Source organism: Falco punctatus (assembly GCF_963210335.1).
Source record: "Falco punctatus genome assembly, chromosome: 6".
In the NCBI taxonomy this organism is placed as follows: Eukaryota; Metazoa; Chordata; class Aves; order Falconiformes; family Falconidae; genus Falco; species Falco punctatus.
Genome location: NC_137585.1, coordinates 49,948,084 through 49,968,733, shown reverse-complemented (window position 1 = coordinate 49,968,733; position 20,650 = coordinate 49,948,084). Strand labels below are relative to the sequence as shown.

The window sequence follows — 20,650 nt, the reverse complement described above, 5'->3', positions numbered from 1 at the left end:
TGCCGCTGCCATGAACTGGGGACCCAGTCACAGCATGAACAGCTCGCCTTGGGCACAGCTTTCCCACAGGAACCAGAGTGGGACAGGATGAAATGGTCTTGACCTCATGCAGCTGAGAAGCCAGGAAGCCCTCACCAGTCTTGTGATTTAGACAAAACCTTAGAATATTTCAACTAGCAGCACATCTCAGTTCTTCAGTTCCTTGCAATACTTAGACACAAAGTATGAAAAATAAAATGTTATCCCATTTTACTAGGTTAAAGAGATGCTAACAGCCAAATTCAGTCTTCACAATGGAACTGCAGATGCCTGAGGTTATGGGCATAATCCCTGCAGAGCTCTTGAGTAGCTAATGATGAGAAAAAGGCACTTCCAGAGCATAAATCACCTAATCTCTGACCTTCTTGGAGTGCCTACTGCTGTTCCATGATTTTAACAAGACCGCATGATCATTTCTGTTGAGGTGACTTCATTAGATGGAATGAATCTGGGCCCTGTCCAAGGCCAGCAGAAAGTCTGGGATGACACAGTGACGTACTCAGGTCTTTTAAATGGTAGGCCAAGTCTCCCCTCCATTATCCAGATTAGTCTGAGTAACTTTATTTTAGTGTCAAAACCTATATGCAAATTCGACAATATTCTTTACGTATGGTCAGCTACAAGTATATATAAAAAATGGAAACCTAAACTAAAAGGTGATTCTCAAGCTGTATAAAAGTACCTGTTTAAGTTAACTTCAAGGGAACTTGTAAAATATTAATTTGTCTTCTACTCTTCAGCAGTTGAAAATGAAGTACTTTGAGCTGAATTACCTGGGTAGTGGTAAGGGGGCTCACAAAGAAGCACTGCTCCAACACCTTCTCGCACTTTAACTTCATAGCGTTCCTCAGGTGGAAAGGGATCCAGATCTAGTTTAAAAAAAAAAAAAAAAGCAGGGGAGGAAAACTGGGGTTTTCACTACAATATTTATTGTTGTTGTTATTTTCATTAATTAATCTATTTACTTAATTATTTTCAGCTCTGTAGAGATTAATACAGAAATACAACTATCTATGGCAGAAGTAACAACCTGGCTTTCTATTCATTCTAGAAAATACACTTGGTAAAACATAGACTAAGACCAGATCAACTACAATGTGATCCACCAACTCATTAGAGCCTCTGAGTTTTCTTGATATATGTGGTCCCACAGTCTTTTAACTACCAGTAGAAACCAGAACTTTCCACTTCATCTCTGATCTTACGCAGTAAGGAGTGAATTCTGCTTATGGAGGCTGCTGGAAGACAAGAGGGGCACTAAACAATGTCAGGATTAAAGGGCACACAGGGCTTTGTGAATGGTCACCAGTAAGAGTGGATTCTTTTTTTGGTGGATTCCTTTTTTTTTCTTTCTCTCTGATGAGAAAATATATCCAGCAACAAAAAAGCATCTGAAGTCAAAATAAAATAAAAATCCCAAACACTGTGTTCAGTCAGTAAGATTTTTACATGACTCTTGATGTAGTACATCATTTTTTGACAATGCATGTGTTTGTTGACAGTGCAGGTCTGTGCATATGCATGCATTCACAAGACCAGTTCATGATTGTCAGAGGCTGACAGAAATGTCCCCCAGCAGGGTCTTCATCTCAGCCTAGGAGTCAGGGAGCATGCTTTGCTAGCGAGTGCCATGCCTTCCTCCTGCAGGCATCACAGTTGTGTTTGCACTGCAGCAATGCCTCATCACCATATGCCCCCACTTGCATCTTTTTTCCGTACTATTTCCCCTCAGGTCCTACCATGATTTCAAAAGAGTCTGGACATTAATATCTCAAGATCTGGCTCCGTAAGTCTCTTGAATTAATAATTTAACAATAACTCACTGAAAAGGATGTCATGTCAGCTGAATATAAAGAATATAAAATACTCACTAAACTTATTTTGTGTTGATCTCTGCAGACTAAGGCACTTAAGTAATACAGCTACAGCACATGTTGGCAGAAGACACTGCAGTGTAAAACACTGGGCATTTCAAGCTAACTGTAATTTTTCTACGTTTTGATACAACCATTAACTTACATCCAAAACTCAGAGTGGCTTCACTGCTTCTGACAGTTCCAAAGATATTTGACACTACACAGACGTATTTTCCAGCATCCCTTGATTTCTCTGGATTATTGATAACAAGTCTGCCTCCCACCATGCTGTAGCGATCCTTTGTTAAATCAATATCCCAGTTGTTGAGTTTCCACCTATCAAAAAAGAAAAGCAGGACATAAGATTTGGCCAGAAAAAACCAAGCCTGTTAGGAAATACAATTTGAAAAGTAATTCCTAAGTTGTGATTAATTATACATGAAGTTATTAATATACTTCTATATATGTTTTAAGTTTTTCTTCAGCAAGAGCCACAGATTTGAATTCCATCGGCCTTTAAAACATAACAGTCTCAGTATGCTTCAGCCTTCTCAGAGATGTGACATAGGTTAAAACTTCATTGCTGGCCATGCAGTTAAGGATGCTTGAGCTGGCCATGAATGAGCTAGCTAGTGATCAAGCACTGGGGTTATAAACATATCATCAAATAGTTGTTTAAGGCCTATTAAGGCCAAGAAAATACTCCCTCTGCACCTTTTAAGTATGGACTAGTGAAATTCTTAAGAGTTTTTTGCAGACTTGCTGTAGGGAATGGAAATTTTTCATAAAGCCTAATGTGTCAGTGAAGTCAATGCAAAAACAGTGGCACACCTGATTTAAGACCTACTTACTACATTCAGAAAATTGACGGACACTCTCACAAAAAACCCATGTGGTTTTACCCCACAGCCAGTTCACTGAGTTACTGTAGCTTTCACTTCGGGGACTACGAGAGGAACTCAGAGGCCCAAGTCTGACCTTTACTGATTTCTAACGATATAAAAAAAGTTCAAATACATGGAGTGGGAGCCAGTAGTCGTTGCTACCTATATTTCTACCTATTACTGTGTCCACAAGGGGGAGCCCATAACCTTCTTTGAAAGGAACCACGTTTCCTGAGCACAAACAGGAAATATGCAACTTAAATACATTTAAAGATCATTAAATCCTGCCAGTGTAAATAATATTTTCTTGCAAGGTAAAGATAGGCATTAGTGTTTGAAAACGAGAGGGTATACCCTATGTGTTCCTTCCTTACTGAAGATGTACTACAGAAACTCATTTGGAAGCTGAAATTGCACTTGTCATAGAAAGAAATAATAGTAAGAAGAACGTGGTATTAACAAAAAAATATCAAAAATAAATAATGGAATAGCAGAATTTTTACGATGCAGTAAGTATCATTTAGGTTTTACAGGATTTTAGAGGTATCACTTCAGTCCTGTGAGACATACTACATGTCTGTATTACAAATAATTAATTCTCTATTCAGAAATACCTAGGAATAACTGTCATGAGGACAGCTTATGCTGCAATGCAAAAGTGGCAGGAAGGACTCATCTTCCTCTGAGGTAGGAGGATTTTAGCTCGTGAAAAGTTGGAGGACTAAGAAATGAAGTTAATATATGGAGGTAAACTAAAATAATGATGTCAGGAAATAAGGAAAGTGGCCTTATTCTGTCTTGCAATTATCATCACATCAGCTATCAGCACTACTCATCAGAACCGTTCCTAGATAAAAGAGTTCTGGAGGTGTGAGGCAATTCTTCCTGAGTGACTTTACTAGTTCAGATTTTGCAGAGCCCATGACAGATAAAAAAATACTAAAATATATAAGTAGCCTGTAATCACTCCATAGACCAGGGGTCCTCAAACTTTTTAACCAGGGGGCCGGCGCGCGGATGCAGTGGCAGGCAGTCACCTGCAGCTGCTTGGTTTCCCCCCCCAACCCCTGGCGGGGGGGCGGGGGGGGTTCTGTAAATACCGGGGGCCGGACTGGGGACCCTGGGGGCCGTATCCAGCCCGCGGGCCATAGTTTGAGGACCCCTGCTATAGATGGTATGTTCACATGGTCTTACAGATAGGGTGAGGCAGTCTGGAAGTGATGAGGAAGTATGTCAGAAGGGTACCAAATCTAAGCGTATCTGATCTCTCCACACTTCCAGTCCTTTCCAAGCATGACAGCAAACAAGTGCAATAGCAAAATGCCACGTAGAAGAACTTGTAAAGGGACTGGAGCCAGATAGAAGAGAGGTTACCTGTAAGTAGGAAAAGGAATTGCTCGAGCTCTGCAGTTCATTGAAACTTGTCCATCTGAAGATTCTTCTGGATAGATTGTATCAATGGGTTGCTCCTCAAAAACAGGCCCATAACCTTTGTTTCCTTCCTCTGAAAAAAATGGTAGACTTTGAAATTAATCACTTTTTAATTAGTAGTCAAACTGAAGATGAATTTACGTTACCCCTTCCAGATCCAAAATGCAAAGGCTAAATAGTGAGTCCCCCAAAATCGAGTTCTGTATGCATCAACAAAACCAGAGCAGTATGGATCACGGAAGTGCTGGCCTTCCTTCACTGACTCCTGCTTCATTCCTGCCTGCTGAGAACTAAAGTAACCTAAACCATGTTCCTGTAAAACTACCTTCCCTGCCTTCTCCACTGACATCATCAATTATTTGTCACAATTCATGCCAAATGTGATGGAGAGAACTATGAATTGAAGACATGCCCTTTAGGAATGCAGTGAGACCAACTTATTCCATGGAAGCCAACATATTCACATTGCACAGGTCCAGATCCAAAACAATTATCCAAATATTACGTGTTCCTAACCTGGTAGCTGTAGATCAAAGCTGAGAATGACATTGTTCCAAGAACATACTTCTGTTTTTCCCTTCATGCTCAGGTATCTGTTAAATTTCTCCCTTCCAAAATAAAATTTTTTACAAAGTCCCACATTGAAAATGATTTAAGTTTGTAAAGTCAAGCACTTAAAGGTGAATAAATGTCAAACAGGTTTGACAACAAACTATTTTTTTAAAATCTTTGTCCTCCATTTGCTGATGCTTTGTAAAGACTGCAGGCTCTGCCAGCCCCTACTGCATTCCTTTTCCCTTTATCTCCTCCAAGCGTACAAGACTGCTCTTTGGGGTTTGTAAAAGTGAGACTAGGAGCAAAGGTTGAAGTCTCTCAATAAATTCTTCTCTGTAAACCCAGGATACAACTGCGTTGTTCTGCAAAAACAGCAAATGTGTCTTCTAGGTACAAAATGGCAACGTAAGGAGATGGTGAGTGCTCTGTACAGATAAAATTTTTAGACAATGCAGGTGTCTAATTCTCATAGGCCTCCACTGAGACTGAACTAACAGTATGGAGATTTGTAAACAAACTGATAGGAAAAGCAAAGTAGTACATGACTGCTGCTACCCATTCGAGTTCAGAGCCTTGCTCCAAAACCTTAGAAATGCCTGAGATGTGGAAAATGATTGCAAGAATCTTGTAATACAAGGGAAACAAACAAAAGAAACACAGTTTTCCTAATGAGAACTTAAGAGATGGCTGAATCATTTTAGCTTTAAAATTTCCAAAAGCAATGGTTAAGGACAGAAAGATCTTAACATTTTGCAACAGTATCTGTGCTGCGTATAAAAATCTGCTACATGTTTTGCAATGCTACATTCAAAAAGTCTTCACGGATCAAAAGATGAACTGGCAATATAACAGATAATGTCCTTAATTCAAATTATGATTTTGTACTCAACCCCTTAAAGGTCTTGTCTTTGGTTATAAAGCATCTTAGACCAGACAGCTTTTAGAAAAACCAAAAGAGGAGAAAGAATCCATCCATAGAACTAAAAAATGTAAATTGTATCAGTGTTAAGATATCATATGTACATAAAACAATCCTTCAGCAGTTATCTTTTTTATTGTTCCTAAATTCCATATTCATAAAGACACTGGATTACAGCACTAGCAGAAGACTGGTTACAGATGAAAAGTAAGTTCCCTTTCCAGTTCAAGACTGGGGAAAAAAATCACCATTTCCCTTGGGGACAGAAGCAGGTCCAGAAGGCACAGTGATGCCACAAGACGTATGGTCAGGCAACTTCATTTCTAAAACCAAATTCATGTAATAAGAAGTCTTTCAAAGAAGCAAAGAAGTGCAATTAGAAAGAAAGGAAGAGCTTCTAAAAAATAGTCTGCTTTCTTTGATATTTTAAAGCACAACACTCTGTATAAATCTGCATATCACTAGATCAAAAGAAGAAGTAATTTCAGACTGAAAAGGCAAAATCATATATTTGCTCAGAGCCTGGAGTGACTGAGCCACAGACCTGATGGCACTTTCTGTGCAATTCTTAAATATGAATACAGAATAACAACAGCCTCTGGCAGCAAACAGCCATATCATATGCAGCTGACTCTTTCCACCTTAGGACTCAAATGAAGTTACAGACCATTTAGGCATTTCATGGCATGCATTTTTAATGCAGCCAGCACTATTAATTATACTGAGTGAATATCTGTTTCTCACACCTATCAAATATGCTTTATAATGGCACTTCTGTTGCAATCTATTATGAATCTGGTTTCAGATATCTGGCTGAGCAGAAAAGATGCTCAGATTAAATCTCAGGTGTAGCAACGAATAAACCTTTCATTCTCAGATGTAAGCTGAGTGTTCACCAGTGATACAAAACAGCATGGGGGAGAAAAGAGAAGAGAAAGGGTCTGTGAAAAGATCAGCAAGAAATGTTCACACTTTATGTGAAGTATCATGCCTGTGTGATGAAATCTGGAGAGTGAGGATGGGCAAGAGGAGAAGATCAGCTCATGAAAGCTGTGCCTAGAAGAAAAAGGGGAGAAGTAAAAGTAGGGAAAGGAAGAAGGAAATGGGTGCATTAGATAAAGTGAGGATGAGAAGAAAAGCACATTTCATCTGTTCTGGTCCAGCTTTAGACAAGAGGATGGACTTCCTGGTCCCTCAGACACCCTTACTGCCCTGTCTCCTGGGTACATTTCTTGTGATTTATATTTTAAACCAGAGCAAAAGCCATCACCTAATTCTGACTGACGCATTCTTCAGTTAATTCTGCAAACAAGACTCTGCCTTTTTAACAGTGCTAAAATGTATTACAAAGTCTTTGCAAAAGGTTAAGAAAACCTCTACACAGCCGATGAGATCATGGATCCTGTATAAGAACTGTTGCTGCTGGAAGGTGGCCCCGCCACCCCTTCTCCAAGCGATGCTTTCCAGCTGGGCAGTGTCATTTTCCCCTCTAGGCGTTTCTGCAACACCTCTCATGCTTGTCTGACTTAGATAGCTGCTAAAGCTAAAGAGAGTGGAAACCCATTCAGTTCTAGCTTTCTAAGTTAGTTTTCTGCCAGTTTAGCAAGGCAAATTTGTTCATTGATGAAGATCTATACCAGTGCAAAAGGTGAAATAGAGGCAGGGCTCCACCTTTTCAGTGGAAAAAAAATGTCTGAAAGAACCACTGCCTACGTAAGATAAGATACATCTGAAAGCCTTACCACTACTTACAGATGAGCTACAAAATTATATTAGTACACTTTCATGTCCCTGCACAAGCCTGTGAAAGATCATAATAAAATATATCCAATATACTCAGAGAAAAGATACCAAAAAGGATGTCTGAACATAACAATCAGAAACCACCTGAGGCAGTTCTTTTCAAGTCATCTCAAGAAACTTGATTAGAAGAAGGAAAAGGAAAGCACAATTAAAAAAGACTTATTCAGTGCATCCTAATTCTGTACATATTTAATTCAGGAAATCTCAAGCTTTTCCATATAAACATATTTTTTAAAAATTAACTAGCTTTCAAATGTCTTAATTTTGCATGGCATAGACTATGTAGAACATGGATACAAAGAGGTTTTCCAGCCCGTACACACTCCTATTGTACTACTTAAGTCACAAAAATAATTAAAAACAAATCATTAGGTTGATCGTCCTTGCATCAATCCTCTGTGGGTCTCCCTTCACCTCACATCCTTCCATATTCTCACCATTTGCCTACTCAAATGGCCTTGCAGCCTCTGTGCACCCTGCTCCTGGTTCTCCCTCTGACGTCCTTTTCCTCTTTGATAAGGAAATCATGCTTATCTGCAAATATAAAGGTAACACAAAATTTTCAATATAGCCATCATGTAGGTCCACTTCTTGTGTCTTGTTTCCAAAAGTCTAATCACTGTCTGTTGTTGTTAGACAGCATATTTCATTAGTTTTTCCTAAGATAATTCTGTATCAAATTCATTAATTCTGTGTATTGCCTTAACTACACTGACACTATATTACCGATGTGAAGTACAAATCTGGCACAAATTTAAGAACAAAGCAGACAAATTCTGATTTGATTTTTGAAAGATGAATGACCTGAGCAAAGCTGCCCTGGATGTAAGTCACCACAAAATTGGTAGGAAGCAGGGAAGGGATTGATTCGTCAAAATCAAATGCAGTTATTGCACATTAAAAATACCCTAAATTAACCGTGTAACCTTCCAGCTTAGCTTATAAGTCTTAATTTAAAAACACATTTGGGAAATGACTAATTCAATTTATGATACTTGGGCTTGCTGCAGACATGAAGAAGGTTCAGCAGGGGTAGGGAGAACATGGTCACTTGGTCAGTTTGGGATTTGAGGATCAGGAGCCTGAGATGTGGAGAAGATACGTGGCAACAGCATTTCAGGGATGAAGCTTGAGACGCTGTGGAGGATGCAGGTTATTTTGTGAGAATGGCAGAGTGACCTTGGGCTGCTTTAAAACTATTGCAATTAAAAGAAATATATATAGGGAAAGGAGACAGTATAACTAGAAAACTGCTTGGGATACAACTGGGGAGGGAACCAGAGGAGCTGAAACAGAGAAAATAGAAACTTCATGTGGTATAAATGAGATGCCAGAAAAATACTGTCCAGTGTAGATGTCATCATACAGGTGTGACTTTTTGAAAGAAATGCGGACAGTTTCAGGAAAAAGTGAAGGAAATTCTCACCATCTAGGAAAGGGTGAGCAGGGCTCCTGTTAAACAATGTTTGAAAAACCCTGTTCTGAACAGTCTGCATTTTAGTATCTGGCTGATTGAATTAGCTGTTCAGAAAATCCCTTATCAGCTGTGTTTTCTTGTTTGGCATTACTCCTATTGTGACAACACATTTTTGTCAAATTTCTGATTATCTAGATTTCTCATGCTTAGGTCCCAGCACGTCCAAGACTTGATGCAAGATACACGTATTCCTAATATTCAGGGCAACATTCCTTCAATTTTTTTCACTTTTGATTTTCCCAAATACATGAATGTTAATCCTTTTAAATACAGCAAGTGACCTGCTGGGTTTTTCAATCATAAAAATCACTAAAAAAAGGGTGACATTACCTGATATTTCTCCCTACCAAATCTTGGTAGATCCTACCAGATATGCCACATCAAATCATCTCAAAAGGTGCCTTTTCGACTGATTCTAAAAACTCTCCAATAAGTAAGACTTCATAATTTATTTTAGCAAAATAATTCCAATGTCTAACAATGCTTACAATTGGAAGATTTTTCTTCTAAAAATCTTAATATCTAAAGATCTTCAACTTTTGGACCGTTTTATCGAGTTTTCTAATTTTACTAAAAGTTCTCGTATTAGATCTGAGTTTCATCTTCTGATATTTTACCAGTCTCTTGGGTCTTCCCTCTTATTGATAAGAAATAATGAAGAAAAATTTGCACAAAGAGTATTTGCACACAACCATTCATCTTGCTCTTCATGTGCAATGGAAGTCTTTAAACATAAATATAATATTTACATTCTACACGGTACTAAGCAACTATGCCAATCTACCATAAGTAATATAAAATATTAAACTCAAAATAACGATTTCAGTGGGTTAGAGTGCTGAGCAAAAAAATCCTCTGTTGAAAGAAAGCAGGGCTAGTTTGCTTCTTTCAACACCAGCCTTCCAAATCCCTTTCAGACAAGTTGATTTATTTTATTATCAACTAGTTCGGTCCTTACACGCATCTAATTAATTTTGAAAATCAATTTTAAACATAGATTAGGGATAATGTCATGATGTAAAGCTGCTTATAATTATGGGGAACGTGGTGTGTGTGAGCACAACCAGAAAGGGAAATTAAAAATATGTAGTTTATTAAAGAATATTGTGAAATTTTTTAATTCATAGGAGAAAACAGCAGTTCATGGGCTTATTTTTTCCAATACAGAAAATTAAATAAAACAAAATTGTTTACTTTTGCCTTACTCATTCTTAGCTACAGATTGCACATATCACCTCTATTTTTAGGGGTTATGTGTGGCATACCATCGAACATAAAATGCTTTTAAAGGCTTTTCTTATAGATAATCCGGGTTTGCAGTGCACCAGGATCTTAAACCTTAATGAGATGACACACATGAGATCAAGTTCAATAAATGAAGTTATGACAAGAACAGTAACTCCTTTCTTCTTTCCTTCTACTATGTAATAAATTCAAAGGCTTGACATTAAGTGCAGGATTTATGACACTTAATTTTAAAAGAGAGTTTTTTTCTGCAAGCTAGTAATATGGGCTTTCTTTAGAGGGGTTAGACAAGCACTTCCAGTAATTCAGATATCCCATTCTCTCTTCATTAACCACAGAGGAAGCTGAAACCTGTATCACATACCCAGCCTTTAGATGATTAAAACAAAGCACAATGAATCCTCCCATAAGAGTCTGCATTCACCTGCCTGTATCTGTGCAACATGACCTGGCGTCTCTCAGCCAGCCCACGAGCCAAAGCCTCCTCCTGGCATGGAACTCGGAACCAAAGCCTCCTCCTGGCATGGAACTCAGAACCAAAGCCTCCTCTGGAACCCAATCTTCTGAGGTAGCTGTGGCACCATCACTAGCAACACCAGGAATGCCAATGGCAGTTTATCTCCCATTTCCTCAAGTGTTAAGATTCAGGAGGAAGGGTACAGTGACGGCACAGCCCGCTCCCGCAACTGCCGAGGGACCTATTATATGCTTGGTTTTACTTGTTTTGAATCAGTATCTAGAAACCTTTACGGAAGGTCAGGAAGCACATGGTCAGGCAGTACTAAGAAAACAGTCTTTGCCCTACAGGGATTATTATTCCACTCCAGTGCAGCAAGAGAACGGAAACTGCAGTTTCTGCTTCTTACTTGTGCTGCAGGGCTCAGACACTCAAAGAACACGGAGAAGGTCAGGCCCAAAGAGCTGCTGTTGTCCACATGTCCAGAGATAACAGTGTACCTGTTCCTTCTTAGCCAAATTTGAACATCCTCTAGTGGATGTCACAGAAATTTACATTTTTGTTCTTAAACTTTATCCAGGAAGTTATTGAAACAGCGATTTTATCAATATATACAGGAGCGTAATATCCATACCAGATAACTCATCGGTTCCTTTTTCAAACTTTCCACGCTTTTTTTTTTTATGCAATACCTCTACATATCATTTACTGCCAGCACAGATACCACATTTGGATCTATAGATAATAAATCTTGAAGTGCAGGTTTAATCTACAAAGTTCCTGGGAATAAAACTACTGCACATGCATGTCAATCAGAAAAACATTATGTCTATAAGGAACTATATGTGAAAGAAGTTAACAGAGGAAATGATGATGGATATTACTGAAATACAATGAAGGGCTGGCCGTAAAACATGGGGGGCTATATATGCCTACAAATTCATATGTTTGGAAACTACAGTGGATGTATCCTAAGGTCCTAATCCTGCAAACACTTCTGTACATGCATTCAGCTCTGTAGTAAATAAATCCGAAGCTCCAAAACCAGAAGACCGAACCTCCACATACTAGAAGGGAGTGCTGAAAAATAAAGGGAGAAAGATTTGAATGCTCTTCAAGACCTACAGATTGCATACTTTAAAAAACAAAGTACCATTCTGCTTTAAAAAAAAGGGCAAAACTGTATGAATTTTCCCTTCAGAACATCTTCACAGAACAATTAATTTTGAAGATGATTATAAGACGGTTAGCAGTATTTTTTTGGTGAATAAATGCATAATAATTCCACTGTAATGAAAATATCTTTTCAATGAAAGATGGTAACACTTTTAATAAGGAATGGCTACCAAAGCTTCTGCTGGAAATATTAAGATCTTTAACTTCATCTTTAGGAAAAGTAAAATGGTAATACTGTTTGCTTAAAGCCAATAATAATGAGACAGCATTGAAACTACTTATTTAAGTTCATTAAAGGCCTCTCCCATATTCATTCAGGAGCCCAATCCATCACAAAATTTAAGCGTGCAAGTTGAACAAAATCAACAAGCTAACATATAAATGCAATGTCAAGCACATGTTCAAGTCCTCTGCTGGAGAAGAATCAACTTGATTCTAGAAACATCACAAATTGTGACGTGAACATCAATAGCAAATCTCAGTGAAAAGTTTTCTAAAGGTCATGTCAGAAAGAAGCTGAAACAGGTGGAAAACCTTAACAGCCTGTCACTCCCATTGCACACCGATACAAAATTATTTTTGATTAGCATCTTTATTTTTCTAATGAGCCTTCTCCTTCTCGTTCTGTTCCTGCTTCCTGTACACCTCTCTATTTCCCTGGCATTTAACGTTGCCAAAAGTAGCTGCTCAAGGCTGTCATTTGGCATCACTCTCATCACTATTGATCTACCTGACAGCTTTGTATCCTGTTACATATTTTCACATGAGAGAGGGACAAAGATCTGTTGAAGCAGCACATGGCTAGATTAACCTTGAATGTTAATGGATGCTGAACAAAAGAGTCATCACCTCATTCATTATCTTAACTATCACTAAGTTGTCAGGCTCCCTATCAGCATCGCAAGTCTGGGAACCATTTGATATTTAGAAGCAGATCTCATACTGTTTTTAACGTGTCACAGAAATGAGGACCTACTAGTATCTGAGAAGCTCACGCTCAGAAACAAGATGGTCTGGGAATAAGCCAAAACATCTCTATCAGGCTCACAAGAAGGTAAACAAGGCACTTCCAGGTTTTTGAGAATTATGATCACAAAACACATTATGGTTATTTATTTACAAATGTCAGACACTCTGCAGTAGATTGAAATTCTCTTCTAAGATCCAAACAGGGACATGGCAGACAAAGTAAACAGGTATTGGATATACTCATCCACTGTGTATTTTAGAAGAAAATGCATATTTCTCTTTAGCAATGGTAAATAATGCCATATGTTGTAAAAAGTACAATTACACAAGTAATAGCATTAATCATCTGGACCTGCCTGTCTAGAAATTAACTGAACATTTGTTCTCAGTGATTGACTCAACTTTTTTATCAACCAACGTCCAGCACTTGCCTGGCTACTGCAGCTGATGATTTAGTTTGATGTCAACATGTCCAGACTGAAATCTCACGTGTAACATTACTGATTGTAGTTGACAGCCTTCTTTTTCTTTTTTTTCCTTTTCTTTTTCTTTTTTTTTTTTTTCCTTTTTTCCCCCCTCCTTTTTTTCCCCTAGAAAAAGCCCAGTTTTGAATTAAAGTGGTGAGTTTTAATTTTCAATTTTGGTGCTATCAGCAACCCTCAGATTTTAACAAAGAAAAAGCCCTTGAAACACATAATAAATATGTTGAAAGCATGAGATCACAACATTTTAAAGGTCTTGATATTTATTAAGGATCCACGCATTCTCCAACAAACCCAGACATGGAGTAAAGAACTGCATTCAAACCCAAACATTGTTGTCACTAAACCAGAAGGCACTCTTGTGAGCTATGGCTTAATTTCTTAAAGGCAATGAACTTACATCATAGTATTAATTTGATTTTTTTGACTCAGTAATACAAACACTATGGTCTCATGGTAGTGAAATTGAGGCAATGACTGAAATGGTAGGCCAGATTAAGCAAGACTACAAAGAGCTCATTTCAATTAGGAACTCATTAATTACATAAAGACACCCCCCCCCCCAAAATACAAGAATGTTTTATGAAATGTAGTAGAACTAGCTTTATAAGTAAATTCCCCTCAAGGCAGGGAAGGATCTAAAACCTACCTTGAAAATAACCAAAACACTAGTACACAACATCTGCACTTTTCAAACCTCAGTCAATATTTTGTGTGTGCACAACTTAATTATTCTGCTCTTTACATTTTCTGATCTCAGTTCATGTAGTCTGCACATAAGCATAAAGTCTTCTTTATTGAGAAGAGCTCTGCTTATGCTGGCAATCCAATTCATCACAGCAACTAAAAGCCAGCATTCATTTAAATTGGCATGGAAGTCTGAAACAAGCTTTATGAATCTCCAAGTTGTTTGGAACAGCTGGAACAGAAACTAGATTTTAATCCTGAATTTTAACTTTCCAAAAAGCTCCTCCTATCTCTTAGAACCAAAATTTCAGTTGCAAACATCTCTAATTTCAGGTGTTAGAAATATGACTCCTGAATGTTTTAGTATTTGAGGCTCCATCTCTATTTATGAAATGTTTTACAATTTTTGACATAAAATTAAAGTCAGTAGATGCAGTATTGTCCCACTGTATCATGAAAACCACCACTATATTGTGCTGGTAGAATTTTATGAATATTAGATGTGACTATACTATAGAATTTTGCCTTTAGGGTCTCTTCTAAAGGGCATATTCCCATTCTTCTAATCATGTTGATGCACAAATAGATGGTTGATACATTTTTTATAATCTAGAGATATTATTAATTCTATATACCAAATCAGAATAGACAAAGAAAAATTCTAAGTCCAGACCTGTCTTTTTGCAAGCTTTTAATTATGGCACTCATTCTAGTAAGTATGCTTCCTTATAGTTTCATCATCCACATCTAGTAATTTGTTGTGTTTGCACAAATAAATTAAAGCCATACAAAGAGCATAATTGACCTTGGAATGCATAAGACTGACAATGGTTAAATGAATTAACATGGGAGGTCATCTTACCTGCCAGGCAGAAGATAAACCAGGGTGTAATAAGATGATAGATGAAGAGCCACATGGTTATCTTCTGTTCAGCAATTATCTCAAAAGGAATTGTGCCTTGCAATACCAGCATTCAGAGAGCTAAAAATACCTGATTACAGACAAAGGAAAAGGAGTGAATAATTCTGACATAAGGCTTTATCTCACATCACATTGCACTTGCCAGGTTATCTGTCTAAACTGAATACTTAAGCGTTAATATAGGGTCTCTTGAATACTAAATGCATTATCAAATTTGCTGGATCGAGTTAATGATCTCATTTATTCAGAAAGCATACTGTTTAAGAGCACTCATATTTTCCAGTGATAGTAAGTAATATGGTAAATGTTAATACTGAATATCCTCTTTTAGACTCATCTTCCAAAACCAGATCCCCTCTCTGTGAACACTTCACATTATTAGAAATATTTAAATATTACATAATTTGCAATAAAATAAGGCAAGTCTAGGTCCTATCCTCCTCCATCTCAGTAAATACTACATTACAATTAATGATTTCAAAGTCTGTAAAAAGAAAATTACAGTGCAACTGAATTACATTAATCTCTTTCAGGATTAATTTATTTTGTCTAGTATATCATTCCTTTACAACTTTTAACACAGAATTCATGATCTTCTGGAAAGGCGGTATTAATTTTTATGAGTTTCCTTTTAAAAGTTGAATATAATCATTATTATATTCATAATTCATTCAGAGAAACGCTGCCTGTATATATACTAAAACCAAGCTAAAGAAACATGCATCTTCTTTTGAATATTCTAAGATGTGAGAAAACATTTTTCAGAATACTTCCATAACATTTTTTACTTCATTCAATCAGAATATTTTGCTAGCGTTTTATTTCTGGCTGGTGGCTGTTACATATTTCTTTAGAGTAATAGGGCACCATGTTTGCAGTGTGCAGTTCTCCATTTTGTTTAATGGATTTCTTGTCATGCATACATAAACGCATCCTTTACATCCATCACATCTTGTTCACACTACCCTTGATTTGTTCTGCTGTAGCACCGGTTAAGTTACAACCTTCACACAAAGCAAGGCTTCCAGCTTATCACTGACAGAATACTGTTGCACCTCAGGCACATGCCGATACCATCCATTCCTCTCAGTATATTCATTCTGTTACTATTTCATTGTAAAATATGCTTATACGTACTCGAATACCCTTCAGCAACATGCATCCTAGCATGTGTTGCATGCTAATATGGCATTGACACTTTTTGGAAGACGCAATTTTGGTGCTACTGATTTGCAGTTTCCCATGCCAAGTACCAATGACTCCGATAAGCAGCTTCTACCGTTTACCAAAAATCTTGTTCTTTCCAGGTCAGAATTATTATTAAATTCTTCCCTTTTTCCAAAATCCAAACGTTTTAGATCTTGTTTTGAAACTGCTCTTTTTGCCACTTCCAACACCAAGAAATGGACAGCTCTGCATTTCAAGACAGGCTGTCTCAGTGCACGTGTCTCACGTCTCTCCTTGAGGTGGTTAGGAACATGTCTTAGCCATCAGGGACTTAAACTTGTCTGCTCTTTCTCAGAATAATGCTAAGAAGATGTTTATTTGAACCTGCCTTAAACAGTGAGATTTCCTTAGAAGAGTTTCATAGGGTGTTTTGCATACCATTAGGAAAATGGCAAGAAATATCACAAACTTTTGGCTCAGGAATTACAGGAGCTGTTGCACTTCACAGTCTTCCCTTTTTAAGCAGATTAAATCTTCAATAAAAAGGTCAAAAATGTATTAGTTGTAAAGACCCTAAAATCATGGCTGTTACATGAAAACAGTGCTCAGCAAAACAAGAGCTAAAGGGTGATCCCCAGAACTGAGATACATTTAGAAATACTCCCTGGAAAAAAAAGCTCATATGTTGGCAACAAATGCGTGTGTTTACTGTAGCTGGATCCAGGGGGAAGAATTTAATAAATACTTTTACCCTCCAGCTTCTGTTGGCACTGAAGGTTCTTTAGACTCTCTCAGTCAAAAGATACTCACAACTATTTCAGGGATCTACCTTAAGTGACCAACATATGAAGTACTGAGTCCCTGTGATTCCTCCCAAAGACAGCGGTAGGTTAGATCAACAAATGCCTGTATACTTTTTCGGCAGTCATCCCCTGGCTACAAAGCTTCTTGTGCTATGACACTGCCTCACCTGGAACACTTATTTCCAAGTGATACGAGTTAAATTGCATAGTTACCCTGAGATAATGCACATAATTAAACAGCAATGAAATAGCAACTCTGTTGGGAACAACAGTAATTACACAGTAACTCACGGTGATAATAACTGTGTTCAAATGTATTGACAGAGAAAACTGTTAAGAGTCAACCTCTGTTCTCTCTCTGACATTACAGGCATAGACAGAAGAACCCCCCTCCCTCTCTTCTGCAGAATGCAGGTTCGATTTTGGAAAGTTACAATGTCCTCTAGCTCTCCAAAAATCCTATTCCGTTGGCTCAGAAAAAATGGTTTGAACACTGGTTCAAATTACACTACATAAGAATTGTGTCAGTAAATGCTATAAATACCTCATTTTATTCAGATACAAAAATATCCACCCTGCCAGGATTACAATCCTTTCCTTGCTCTCAGTTGTTTTGGCTGAGTGGGCTCTGTATATATAGCACATCCATCCCTCCTGATTCATCTCAGCTTGTGGATGAGAAGTGAGGCTGTTTCACATCGCTCTGCTGAATTTTGGCAGAACTGCCTGCTACGAGATGAGACAGCATGCAGGTTGATCTGCATGTCTGAAGTGGTGTGGCTGTACATGATGTTACCCCCAGCTGCCCAAGGAGTCCAGGCGTATTTGAGGTAGCAGCACTTGTGCCGGAGGCAGCACTGTGGGCTGCAGTGCTCATGCGTCGTCATCTACTGCCTCACTTGCTTTACAGCTTTCTACCTTTTTTTCTTTGCAGACCGAGAAGGATCCTGTTGCCTAAGTAAAAATCATTCCCGAACAGAAGACTAGTCATTGGTACAACTCACTTTTCTCCCCTGTAAAAACAGAGAGCGATTGCATGCCTGGACATACTCCTTTTACTCCACACAGTATACTACCCTTCTCTCCTCACAATGAAGCATCATAATTTTAGCAAACAGTAAGACATTTTTAAAATACATAATAAAATAAGCAGGCATTTAACTGCAACTGTGTCAAGTTTAATTACCATCTAATGTGCACTAACACATTTAGGTCCCTTTTGACTGCTCAGTTTCCCAAAAGAGCTAGTCATCACTACAGGGCCTTTGCCTTGCTAGATTCAAGAGAACTCCTTCTGGTGAGCTGTCTGGAGTGCAATCCTCCCAGAAAAGGGGGGGGAGGGGGGGGAAACCGGGCCATTGGCTGCTGGATAGGAAGCACATTCAATTTTGAACACAGACACCTCCTAGAACTCTTCTGGAAGCTTGCAGTGTCTCATGATGCTTTACTAGAACGACAGATATTTTCAGGACACAAGGGTAGACCTGCCTTTCTGTACTACCCAATTGTAAGGATTCTTTAATCTCTCAAAATGTACTTTAGGAATTTTTTCACATTTTCCTCAGTATTCTGTGTGGCTTTCTTCAGGTCCTCACCACACACTTTGGCCTTTATTAAGGAGAAAAAGACACTTCTTTTACAGCTATGATCTACTTAATCCAAACATGCAGATGACATCATTATTTTGCAAGGACATAAAGCATTCATAGTGCAGACAGAAAAAAAATTACAAACAGCAGGTAATGGGAGTCAGTTGAGCAAAGATCATACCATCAAAAGCAGGGCAAATAGGCTACAAAACGTACTAGACTTTAAATCAAGGGGTGGAATAGACAAAGGAAAGCAAAGCAACAGTGGGGGATGTTTAAGGGGTGAAGAGGAAGCAAAGAAACAGAACAGGCAAGTGATGCGTGGGAGGATGGAAGCTATAAACCAACCCAAAAGGGCAGTCAGAAAGAAAGGCAGAGGGAAAGAGATGGAGGTGGAGATGTAGGTAGATGAAGGTGCATGAGGATCAGCAGTTGCCTCTGTCAGTAAATTTCCACGTTTACCACAGCAGCATCTTCTCTGAACCTCCCTGGCCGAGGTTTTCAGAGGGAGCAGCATGATGGCTGCATCAGCCCCTGACATCCACTCAGGGCTCTCCTCAGGAGCCCCAGGTGCTGAACAGGCAGAGAGGAGACAAAGGGAAGACTTTAGAAGCTCTGGCTTGGTACACTTAGCTAGAAGAGGTAAATCTAGATGCTTGTTATGATTCTCATTTCCTGGTATATTATGATAATTATCCACATTCAAGTTTTAGAATTGGTAGAGATTCTGTCCAGATTAGACTATAAATAAATACAATGATCTAGAAGAAATCTCTGGTTCTCTACCCTTTTTCAAAACTTGAATATATAAAATTGCAATAATTCACTAGTAAATTAACACAGTGGCAAGTTATAATCAGAGCCACGCAATACTTCAACCTAATCAGTATTTTGTATTTGTTTTTACTTCAGGTTCTTCTAGTGATTTTACTAAGCATCTAATTGATAATGATCATGATTTTCTTAAAAGGGATGGCATATTGTGCTATGATAACTAACTCCTCATAAATTAGTTGCTCAGTATTTAGAATTACCAAGAAACTTTTGAATTTAACAAACATAATGATGTACACTGCATATTATGTATGGCATGACCCTTTGTCCTTTTCTACTATTTGGTCTTTGCAATCTAATTTTGTGATCAATCAATAAGTTTTGGCATTCTAGGTTAGACTGTACCATTAGAAAGGCCAATAATCTTTTTCAAAAGTCTGGCTTCTCAATCATCACCCACAACCCCTTTATTTACTTCTGAAACCAATACCTTAGCCACTAGCATTTACTACTCTTCCGTATTACCAGAAAGGTGATGACAGTCACGTTCCTTGCCACTGCACAGATTTATCCTATTACAATGGTCTGGGATTAGTGTAAGTAAACTTCCAAGCCAGACCTGCTCCTATAGCACTGCTGCATCAACAGAAGATTTTAGATGTTCTGTTTTGCATTTGCTGTCATAGAATCACAGAACAATTTTGGTTGGGAAGGACCTTAAAGATCTTCTAGTTCCAACCCCCTGCCATAGGCAGGGACACCATCCACTAGACCAGGTTGCTCAAAGCCCCATCCAACCTGGACTTGAACACTTCCAGGGATGGGGCATCCACAGCTTCTCTGGGAAACCTGTTTTAGTGCCTCAATGCCCTCACAGTAAAGAATTTTTTCCCTATACCTAATCTGATTCTACCCTCTTCCAGTTTAAAGCCATTCCCCCTGTCCTATCACTACATGCCCTTGTCAAAAGTCCCTCTCCAACTTTTTTGCAGGCCCCCTTTAGGTACTGGAAGGCTGTTAATAAGGTCTCCCCAGAGGAGAGACCTTATTTTTTGCTTCTTCAGGCTGAACAACACCAACTCCATCAGCCTGTCTTCATAGGAGAGGTGCTCCAGCCCTCTGACCATCTTCATGGCTATCTCTTAAAGTCCAAAAATGGCTTTGGTTCCCTTCTCAAAGGCTTGTAGGAAATTCATTTCCTTTTGATCAGCTTTGCTTTTTATAATGATACCTTTCATTTTTGACAGATTTGTTCAAGTGGAAACAGAAGTACAAATCCACTGACCCCAATACTGCCCACTGGCCCAAACAGTCTGCCACCAACAGTTGTGCTTCTAGTATTCTCCACATCATTCTATTTAAAGAATATAGCTACTCTCTCCATGAATGAAAGCCATATAAGAAGCCCTTGTATT

The 20,650-nt window shown here is 38.4% G+C and overlaps 1 protein-coding gene and 1 long non-coding RNA gene across 9 annotated transcripts in view; one reads left to right on the top strand and one right to left on the bottom strand.

Moving 5' to 3' along the window:
* Nucleotides 1–20,650, bottom strand: part of CNTN1 (contactin 1) — a 249,875-nt gene that overhangs the window by 75,724 nt on the left and 153,501 nt on the right. For all 8 annotated transcript variants that reach the window (XM_080392102.1, XM_080392100.1, XM_080392105.1 and 5 more), the window contains 4 exons: nucleotides 14,843–14,972; nucleotides 4,154–4,283; nucleotides 2,059–2,231; nucleotides 813–908 (listed from right to left, as the gene is read on the bottom strand). In XM_080392102.1, the coding sequence (XP_080248228.1) occupies nucleotides 813–908; nucleotides 2,059–2,231; nucleotides 4,154–4,283; nucleotides 14,843–14,954 (511 nt within the window). In that variant the 5' untranslated portion in view covers nucleotides 14,955–14,972. The remainder of the gene's footprint in view (nucleotides 1–812; nucleotides 909–2,058; nucleotides 2,232–4,153; nucleotides 4,284–14,842; nucleotides 14,973–20,650) is intronic.
* LOC308065762 overlaps nucleotides 1–20,650 on the top strand; it is a 541,432-nt gene that overhangs the window by 498,881 nt on the left and 21,901 nt on the right. The window lies entirely within an intron of this gene.